Here is an 11,162-nt window from a genome sequence, read left to right on the forward strand (position 1 = left end):
CATGCATTGTCCTTTCCATGGATTTTAACCCCTTTTGCGCGAAGCTGAAGCGTGGTTTAGGTAGTTTCATGTTGTTGGGGTTGGCTTCCTGGCTCGGCAACAAGAAACTGTCTTGATTACGTCAGTTCGTCTTCATCAAGGGCACAATTTCCGCTGAATTACCACCAATAGTCACCCAGGTCCCCGCAAATGGCATTGTAAATGAACTGAGCTGCAATACCTTGGACAGAGACGTTTTCTTTCTTTGCTGTTATTTTGTGGTGGGCTGTAAAACCTCCTGAGGCTCTCAGGAGGAGAATGGGTTATAAACAACGTGGGGTAAAGTTTTAGACTGCGTTATACTGCATCTGTCATCACTGACTGGCTGCTTCGGTTTAGTGGTTTCAGCTGCTTTATTATCATCTAAATGCAGACGGATGGATAGATGCAGTTGATAGATAGACATATTTGACTCATTGATATATCTGACGAATGAAGCTGGGTCTATGACAGGGAATGGATGCGTATTGACATTTGACATGAGGATAACAAGTCTTCCTCTTGTAAATGCTAACACATGGCTTCTTGAAATTCTGCGTTGGCCTAACATTAAAAGATACATATGGTCTCGTATAATTCTTACCTTGGAAGTAAATGTTTTCCACAAACTTGAACACACATAAGAACACTGACAATGATAACAGCAGTCTCCCGAGAAGTCACATTTTGTTAAGTGACATTATTTTTGAGCATTAAATAACCTCACTTGTCCATTTCATACTTTACCTGCTCTTATTGTTGTTTTACAGTTTACAGTTTGGAGAAGCTAAGCTTCAATAGCACCTAATTATTTTACTTATTACGTCTAACTTTATTGATGTGTTGACTGATACCAGTCATCAATTTAATCATTGATTTATAAGTGCGAATCATAGGGCCTTTCAGGAAACTAGGTATTCAAGAAAGAAATGATCCAAGAGAAACACCATAACTTATTTATGGAAGGGTCAGCATCTTGTCCGTAAGCCAGTCCAGTGTTTATCTGGTCACTATTTCCCCTTGCTTTCTCAGCGATCCCCCCCCCCCCCCCCCCCCCCTCTCTCTTTGGCGGTAGTGCAACTGGAAGAGACAGTCTGGAATCCAAAGTCATTTTCATTCAGCTCAGTGAATGAGCGTCTCCCTTGGAATGCATCACTGACAAAGACTTTACAGCGCTGGAAACAGCCCCGAGAGCTGCACAGATTCACCCTAAAACCATATACACATAAAGCAATTCATTGCACTTTGTAGTGGCGCACAGGAAGTGAAGGCTTTCGTCAGCAACTTCCTTGCAGCTCAAGATGTGTTACTACCACTGGCATGATCAGACAAGAACCAAATATGCTAAAGGATTTCCCTTCTCTTTTTTCCTCCTTCCTGACGTATATTTTTAAGTTTTTCTTGTGAGGTATACGAAAATGTGCTCCTCGTGCTTTATTTATAACGCGTTATAAAGTTATTTGAAGATTAAATTCAGAAGACGATGGACTTCCTTTACTGGAACATTTTCAGCTGTTTTATTATTTTGAATATTGTTCATGACATAAAACTCGGTTTTTAATTATTTCTAATGAGAATTAATTGGGAACATTTTGTATCAGCATTGCGTGGTTTGAATGAACTCAGTTGTATTATGGAGAAACAACATTTAGCCTACAAAAATATCACAAAGGTGTTTTTCTTTCTTTCTTTGAAATCATGGGATCATGCTCATTGTTCCATATTAATTACTTCGCATTCATAACCAATACATCTTTTACAGGACGAGAATACGAGATGTGGTCTAACTGTGTTGAGTGCACCGGGCCAAATCAATATATATTGATCTGCGAAATGTCACAGAACATGGTCTGTTGAAAACGGATGGATTTTTATCACGAATTTTGATTTAAGAATGTTTATGGGACACTCATAAAGACTATTTTATAATGAATAGGCATGTTTGAACGAAACCATGCAGCAGTTATCTATTGTCCGACTGTCCACTGCACAGTGTAATGCGGATCATTTTGTGGCTTTTCTGATCACACAGTAACTTTTGGCTGTGGAGTATAGCTACCTTCTGTTCTGCACATGGGTCGTTATGAAGATAATATAACATGCAATTTGAAATTCTCATATGTTGACTTTAAGTGCATACAATATGGTCCAAATGTTTACGAGATCAACCACTGTTTATGAGGGGGGAACGCTTGTTTGTTCAAGGTACTCTTCTTGTGTGCGGTGACGTTTTCTGGGAGGAAAATTAATTTAGTATATTGTCATGATTGAGAAAACATAATGTGCCTTCGTCCTTTTATCCCATAGCCAGCGCATGTGATCGTACGTGTCTGATAAAAGACAGCAGTGTTTCAACGCATACCTTGAATCGTTCGTCTGTGAGTCATCCACCCAGAAATGACACAAACTGGATGTGGTGATTGAAGTGAAAACATTGGCTATGAAGATGGATCATCTTTAGCTTACATGCAAAGGAAGTTATTTGATCTTGATAATTAGCCTGTACAAACAAAGAGTAATCTGCAGCCTGTCATGATTGTTCTTGAACTGGCGGACTGTTCAAATGAATATGAAGCCTCACTGCACTGCGGCGGCGTGATGTACTCAGACTGTCTATCAGTGTAATGTCTTTGTCTGTTAGCGTCCACTTGAAGTATTGCGGCTCAAAGCTGTGTATAAATAACGTAAATCTAAAGCAGAAACATTGTCCTCCTCAGTAAAGATGTGGCCTTGCGAACATTAGCTCGAAAGGCCTACGTCTGAGTTTTCTGATGCATATTTTAGATTTTAATGAACAGAAAACTGAACCGTGTGACTGAGAAATGTCAGGGTCAGGTTTATACTGTGGCGGAATGACGTTCAAGCATTGTTAGCATCATTAAGTTGTTAAAAATATTTGCAAGAGATTTAGGACTTATCGAGTACATCCCTTTTAGATGGAAACACAAAGTATATGCTCCATAATCTCGCCGCGCGAAAAGCCTTCAGAGGCAAATTTGTGATTTTGGACTATACCCTGAATAAAACGGACTTGACGAACATAGAGCCCATCAATTGTATCCTTCTAATCGTGTGTTACTTATCAATGTATCATCTTTATTTTCATTTATGGTGATACGAGATCATCAAAACGAAACTGACAAACCACAACTTCTTGTTTTTGTTTACCATAGTAGGCTTTGTTTTCAAAACGTTAAGAAATATGTGAAAAGGTTTTAAATACGAAAAGGCTTGGCGACGCAACAAAGATGCATTTGTTAGACGGTATGATCTTAATCTTGAATGGTCTATTTGCAACTCCACTTGTGTTCAGGAAGGACAACGGTAAAGACAAAAATGCCTGAAATAAGAAACAACAACAAATGAATATTGAATGATGCAATCCTTTTTATTATAGCACAACAAACATGGATTAGATACATTGTTTAAAAGAATCTTCACTTGTCATTAATGGACCCACACTCATAGCACACACAGTACACACGCAGACACGTACACACAAACGAGCGCACACCCACAATACAATACAAGGGATTATTCATTGGATTACTCTGCACAGATACCAGCTATATAATGTATTTATATGACCATACGTTATGGTAATAAATGGCAACCAAGAACTTTTTTAAATTCTGCTTTAATGGCAGCAGAAGAATATGTGGAATTAGACATTCAACCTGCTGACAAATTCTATTTCAGATACGGTCATTTTACTAAACGGCTGTATTGCTGCATACATGTGGGGAAATGTTTGACTCGCCGCAGACTTGTGCATTCATCAGCGCTCACCAGGACGCCGTTCGGCGTTATCCGGGTTAAGGTCTGGCGTCTGGCCTTTTAAATTTCATGGTTGAATCTGAACTCAGCGACCATGACAAATATCGCACTTCCCAAGGCGTACTGATTTCAGTTATGCGCCATGGAGTCTAAATATTGAGTATTATATCAGTAGATACATTTCAAAGCGTAATCATTTATTTCAGTCTAGACGAATAAGTGACGTCATTGGATCCTTGTAGCTTGAAGATGACAAAGGGAAGACTTGTTTTAAAATCCAACATTCATTTATATGTTCATGCACTGCAGGCGACGTTATCAGTCATCAGTTAGCATTCATTTGAAAATGTGCCCTCTGATGTAGTCATCTGCGTAAACATTTGTTATGGAACACAGTGTAGTTGAGTTAATTCCAGCAGAATAAAGTGCGGTTTGTTCGGCAGCACTAATTCCACTTTTGCAGGCCTAAACATCCTTATATTTAGCTCCCCCGTGTTAAAGTTTGCAATAGTTCAATTAACTGTCGAAAAGGAAGTTAATTCAAAACAGAAATTACGCACATCCTCATACATGTCGCTAAATAAATAGCCCACAGCACGTCAAATACATGCATGCATCCACATATTATGAAAAGTCCTACACGCATCACCTTTTTTCTCAAAAATGTACCAATGCACTCCTGCACCAAAGTCACCACGTCACAAATGGTGCAGCTTTAAAGATTTACTGATGCATCAGCCATGTTGTTATCGGCAGTATCCAGTCTGCACATGTGCATTCAAGTTTCAGTAATTATGTCATAGTTAGTCTAATTTGTGTTGACTTCTTCAGTTACATGATTCCTCATATTAGTGTATTATTTGCTCTGTCGCTGCAACAATGTAGATGAGTTCAGACTTGTTTCACAGCCTGCTAACTGACACATACATCGCAGAGCAAACGGTAAACTTCTGCCATGAGATGCAACGGTAACATTATCCCTGTAATGAAATCTTTCATTTGGTTAGCCCTTTAAAGAACCTTTTCTGCCCTCTGCAGTCTTGTCTTTCTTGGCTTCAGCCTTTTATGTTTGGAATTGTTGCGCATGCATAAAGTGGTGGTGGTTTTATGTTGAGCGAGGACCTCTGATGCAGTCTTATTAACGACACGTTTATGAACAATCAAATGGTCCTCGTTAAAATTTATAGATGGGCATAAAAACATGGACGGTCACTAGCCGAATATAACCCGCTGTAGTGGGCTGCTTGTCAAGAATTTGAATCCCCTCCTCTCTTATCTCCGTAAATGCTGTAGGATATGGTTGGTCTGTTGCGCCCTCGTTAAAACGGTTAAAAGTTAATTGTTGATGTATTTTGAGTCCCTCTCTCGTCGGTCTAGTCTAGCTACTGTGATGGCTTCTCTGTCTATCAACAAATAAACAGAAATCTTCAGAACGTTATAAACCCTACACGTCAAACGTGCTGCTGCTGCTTTGATAAAGATACAAGACGTAAAAGATTCAATAAACACTTTAATGCTGCAATACTACCCTTTGCAATGACACGGGGCTACGGATTTCGCCAGACAGAGATTAATTACACCATCAAATAGTGCCCTGCTCGGTTTTAGCTGTAATGTGCGCAGGTCTGTACTGCGTCTACAGAAAGAGCCACTATTACAAAGACACGTTTTCTGTATAAAGAAACATATTTGATGAAGTTACCTCTAATACGTCCCAGAGAAAGATCAAAATAGCACATTCTTTAATCCGATTTATGTGCATTGAGATCCCAGGGTAAGTGGCGCATTGATCCACTGTACAATTTTTGTGGGGGTAAATATAATCACGTGTCCGTGAGTCAGCCAATAGCAGCCAGGGAAGCGTCGAGAAATAATTACCTGCCTTGATTGTTCTATGGCTCGACAAAAAAGTACACATACAGTCCATATAATAATCGGATGCATGTAAAAGAGTCAGGGAGGCTTCGACATGTCGACCACGGGTCCCATAAGTAATTATTATGTGAACTCTTTGATCAACCATGAAAACGAAGATGTCCTTGCTGCAGCTCGGTTTTCGGCTCCCGGTTCGCACCCAGCCGGCCCTCGTCCGTCGTCCCTAGTACCGGAGTGTGCTGACTATCCTTCCTGCAGCTTCGCACCCAAGCCACCCGTCTTCTCCACATCCTGGACCCCTGTACACTCCCAGTCATCAGTGGTTTACCATCCATACAGTCACCAACCTCACTTAAGCACAGACTCGAGGTATGTGCGGTCATGGCTGGAGCCGATATCAGGCGCCGTGCCTTTCCATGGCTATCCGGGGAACAGCAGGCACTATGGGCTGAAGCCCGACGCCTTTCAGGAGCACAGAGCCGCCGAGTGCCTTGGCTCCAGCGGACGGACCTACACGGATTATCTGTACTGCTCATCCACTGACATGCGAGACAAGACGCCGCAGAATATCCCCTCGCCCGAGTCGGAGCTCCTGGCTACAGGGAAACATAAAGACGAGAAGCCGGAGCTAGATCCGAGTAAGTTCAAGCTCCTGCAGTCTTTTACAACCGGGTGGGAGTTTTCTTTGGGGACTGTGTAAAACTACTTTTTGCTTGAAGGCATTTTAACGTCCTGTATAAAGGGAAATGATAAGCCGTTTCATCTTCCCATTTCTGGCCAGCCCAGAATCGCCTCTGCTAAGGGGAAAGCTTTAGGAACTATAAAAGACAAACGCTACTAGGCTAATATTGGGGCTATAAAACCAGACGGGGTTGTAAACATGGACTCAAAACTACAGGAAGACGTTGAATTTGGAAGTCTGTTGCATCATGTTAAAACAGCCAATGAGCATGTATTCAAGCAAATAACTTTAACCGATTTATGAAATAATCCTATTCATCAGTAAATGCTTTATGGTGCATTTTTACGACCATATTTTGACCCCGTGCCATTACACACGGCTCATGCAGCCCTATAAACCGACTTTTAGTCCTGTTTTTCTTTTTTCTCATGGCCTGGCTGATGTGGAAAAGCTACATTTAGGCTCTATTTGATCCCTAAGCTTTTATTCACACATATCATATTGAGATACAATGCATCCACATATGAAAAGTTGCTCTCCTCTCTGGGTCCAAAGCAAATTTACATGACTCTTCGAGACAACTTGAGGAATGTAGGGACACACTGGAGGACTTTCACCACGGACCTGTAAAGGCTTGAACCACGGGCCATTTTATGGGCCAATAAAGTGAATAAGCGCATTGAGTATTTTACGACGGTGTTACTCACAAGTCAAGGGGACAAGGAAGCAAATCAGTGTAGGGTTGGATAGTCTGAGGCTGAGGCTCTCTCCTCAAAATGTTTACTTTCAGCTTAGCTTGAGCACCAAACTTGTTTTTGCTTTGAACCTCCATTTAAATTGTAGCACCTTGTGATAGAATAGCTTTAAATCCAGAGGCACGTTTTCTAAATGCTTAACGCTAATGTGGGAGTCATCAGCCATTATTTCAGTTTTTAAAAATGTGTTGCCCCTATATGTTATGTCTTTATTATTATATGCTTTTTACTTGCAGATAACCCTGTGGCAAATTGGATACACGCTCGCTCCACGAGGAAGAAGCGATGTCCGTACACAAAGTACCAGACTCTCGAATTGGAAAAGGAGTTTTTGTTCAATATGTACCTTACTAGAGACCGCCGATTCGAGGTCGCGAGGGTCCTGAATCTGACCGAAAGGCAAGTCAAAATCTGGTTTCAGAACCGGCGAATGAAGATGAAGAAAATGAACAAAGAAAGGAACGACAGAAAAGAACAATAAAGTGGACTGCAGTCACACAACACCCATAATAACCACTGGTCAAATGGACAGCACAGATGTACCAAAACACACGATGATCTCCCTCTCCTCTTCATATTTCTCACTTTGTTGGATTTTGTATTAACCTTAACTTCGAGACAGTTTGATGCTGATTGTTACTTTCCAGTGCACATTGAAGTGTCCGCCATGTAAGAACAAAAGAGACAATTACATTCTGCTTTCACTTCGAAATATCTTGATGTTTTTTTGTAAGAAAAATGATACAAGTGCAGATTGGACACGTTTAAGACGGTCTGAAGAAAGAGAATACTTGAATTCTTTTGAATTTCACAAACCCATAATTTATGATGTGAATGTGTTCTTTCATGTTTATTCCTTTTGTATACGTTGTCGTGCAGGTGTAGTATTTTCTACAGAAACAGAACATCTGCTATCGGATTTGTCTGTCTTGTATTTTCGTGACAGTTGTTGCTGTATTTGTGCATCTCTTTTTTCGATTGTAACTATAGTTTAATTATAGACTGTAGATATAGACCTCTTCAAATATAAACATAATCACTAAGTGCTTGTATGCTGTATTCATTGTGGATCTCATGTTGGCGTCCAAACGCATATTGGCACACGTGGCTGATGAGGGCCTAATAAACCGGGTCTACTTCAATAATATCCTAAATGTAACGGATTTAAAAACTGCAGGAAAGTGGTCTTACCAAATCATCATTGGTTGTGTTGCAAACAGATGGAAGTTAGCTAAGTAAGTATGCCCCCTTATGAAGTACTAATAGTAATAATTAACTAACATTCCTCCAATACAGCTAAGGCCTAAATGAGCTCTGCCACCGCAAATAATGGCGAGGTCGAAAAGTTAACGTTGGCAGCACAGCTAGCAAGACAACATTGTTTTAATTTAGCAATGCATTGCTTTCAATCAGCGTCTTAATTAGCTTACTCTTAAACCTCAGCCACGTACATGTACAGTTGTGCATGTGCACACTCAGCAAAATACACACACAAACGCCCGTATTTTAAAGCGGATAAAAGTATGCACCGTTTGTTTTGCAAATCTTCTGCTCTGTTGTTTACGGTTTTACTAATATGGGTGGTCTGCAGCAATATAGTTCACTGATGTCGTTCACTTATATTGTACACAATACATTCTTATAAAATGAGGTGGTATTTGTTTTATCGCTCCATGGTCCATATGTTTTGAAAGTACCCAAGATTTGTGCAGTTGTCACAATTCCGAGAACGTATTCGTTTCTAAATATTAACCACTGCTATGAGCTATTTTTCTAAATGAATTAACTTCTAAACCATTTTATAGATTGGTAGTCTTTCTACGTTCGCCAAGCAGGCGATCAGAGAATCTGAGACTAAATTTAAACATTTGAGTGTGAAGGTGAGAAACGATTTCCCAAGTCTCGCATTTGTTTCCTGGGAGAGGCCTAAATTGCCTTTTTGTAGTGGCAAACAATACGGACAGGATGCTGTAATTTCAAAGCCTAATCCAGTGCATTTCCGCCCAGCTCGGACAAAAATGCCAGTTTTACAGCCTGTGAGCTCGGCTGTTTGTCTCAAATGCAGACGAACAAAGCAAACTCGACTAACTGGCTAGACGTCTGGGCTAAATTACTTTATGGTTTTAATGGACGGTGGTGGTGGACTCCTTCAAAGGAGAGTCTTGTGCACCGTTCAGGGGACTTTTCCTGATGGGCCAGCCTCAACCCCCCTGCACTTCATCACATGAGTGTTCTATTAGCCTACATTTAGATGGGAAAACGTCAATAGTCATTGTGCATGAATATGAGTGCTGCGGGGCACTGCTATCTTTGAGAGCAGGTAGCGGCCATGACAGGAAACAGATACAGTACCACAACAATGCCACGCCTGCTGTACAACAGAGGAGACTGGCATGTAGTTACAGATGTGTCGGTAAACGGCTTCTTTCCCTCTGCTTTATTTGAGGAAAAAAGACATGATACATGTGATACAGGTTTGGACAAATGGGGAGACCCTTTCCGTTTGCATCACAGTTGTTTTTTATTGGTGTATTCTTTCAGGTTTAGGGACACATGTGAACACTAGATGACGCTGTTGGTCCATGTTTTGAGCAGAGTCCGTGTGTTGAAGGGCTTCTTTTCAGCTCTGTGCCTTGGCTGAAAATGAAGAGGAACCTATCGATGACAAAATGACAGATCTGGTCAGCCACCGCATTTTGTGTAATAGGCCACACAGCAGCACTCTGGAATGCAGCGAGCTGGTTGTTGTGTTAGGAATAGAGTGTTTGCATGAACAGTTTTTTTTCTTCTATTTTTTATTGAATTGTTTTAATTTTAAATTGTTTCTGTCTGATGACTTTACATTTTTATTTCAGTTTATGTCACCTTTTTGATGAAAGCACAATATCCTTAAATTTATGAGTTAATTAAGATGTTGCGGGATTTTTTTTTACTATGCCCATTGTGTTCCTAAATACGATAATTTCTCCCACACAGGTTTAAGTTTTGACAAAGGGCAAAAATATCTGCATTTAGATGGGTTATTACGGCATTATGTGTTCGGATTCTCTGTCTGGATTTTTTTATATTTTGTTTTTGTTGGTTTTATTTTTCGTGTTGTAAATTAAAAATAATAACTCAATTAAAATAGGCTACCTAAGTGGAAAAACAAATACATACATCAACTTAATAGCAATAACATAATTGATGAACAAACAGAAGCAATTTTAAATATATATAGAATTTAATAACAATTGCATCAGCAACATCAATACCCCAAATAACTACACTGACAGCAGAAACAACATCAATCTGTATAATATTCATCACACAATAATATGGGAATAATAATAACAACAATAATAATAATAACAATATTCATTACAATACAGTAATAATAAAATACTGATAATAAAATATAATTATACACACCAATTGCCAGAACGTGTTGGCACAGTGTGTTAAACAAACAGCTACCTGCTCATTTATGTCCCTAATGTGTCGGTTGTGACGTCTGTAGCTCAAAGTCCCCAAGAAGTGTGCGACAATGATTAGCAATCTGCATATTTATAGAGTGTGAAAGGTCTATAAATTCGCTCAATGCGCCATTCATATTTTACGATGATGTGTATAAAACGTCAGTAACCCCACAAAAACCACACTGGTATATTTGGAGCGAGAGACCATGCATATTGGGCTGGGAATTGTGCTCGCGCTCATAGTAGCTAAACATCCGATATCAAATTTTATGAACTCCTCCACGTGGGAGATTTACTGCTTATCCTCGTCGGTTTTACAGGGTCAGTAAGTGGCAGCCAGTATTCACAGGTCGTGTTTATATTTGCGTGTGTCGGTATTTTACTGCGCATAGTGCAAGTGTTTCTCCCTGGCCTTCACTCGATTACACGAAGACGATGTTTTGTCTTATTCCCATACATTCTTTTTTATTTGATGTCGTAGCTATGTTGTATTGCTTTTGTAGTTCTCGTGTTTTATGTAGCATTTCGGTTTTCATGAACTTCACAAATGGTATATGTTGACCTCCTGGAGCCCATAAAAGCTCAACTATTTTCTGG

The 11,162-nt window shown here is 40.0% G+C and overlaps 2 protein-coding genes across 2 annotated transcripts in view; both read left to right on the top strand.

Moving 5' to 3' along the window:
* The window catches only part of LOC306781246 (homeobox protein Hox-C10a-like), a 52,367-nt gene that overhangs the window by 4,306 nt on the left and 36,899 nt on the right, over window positions 1–11,162 (top strand). The gene's annotated exons all lie outside the window — the stretch shown is intronic.
* hoxc9a (homeobox C9a) lies at window positions 5,264–8,136 on the top strand. The gene is made up of 2 exons (XM_079273668.1): window positions 5,264–6,308; window positions 7,344–8,136. Exons 1-2 carry the CDS (start codon window positions 5,765–5,767, stop codon window positions 7,586–7,588), a joined length of 789 nt encoding a protein of 262 aa, XP_079129794.1. The 5' UTR covers window positions 5,264–5,764; the 3' UTR covers window positions 7,589–8,136.

The sequence above is a fragment of the Melanostigma gelatinosum genome (assembly GCF_949748355.1).
Source record: "Melanostigma gelatinosum genome assembly, chromosome: 8".
NCBI classification, from domain to species: Eukaryota; Metazoa; Chordata; class Actinopteri; order Perciformes; family Zoarcidae; genus Melanostigma; species Melanostigma gelatinosum.

Excerpts from the sequence above, each read along its gene's own strand:
- hoxc9a (XM_079273668.1), top strand. The coding sequence starts at position 5,765 with ATGTCGACCACGGGTCCCATAAGTAATTATTATGTGAACTCTTTGATC. Across the intron at positions 6,309-7,343 it reads GAAGCCGGAGCTAGATCCGA|ATAACCCTGTGGCAAATTGG; the intron begins GTAAGTTCAAGC and ends TTTTACTTGCAG.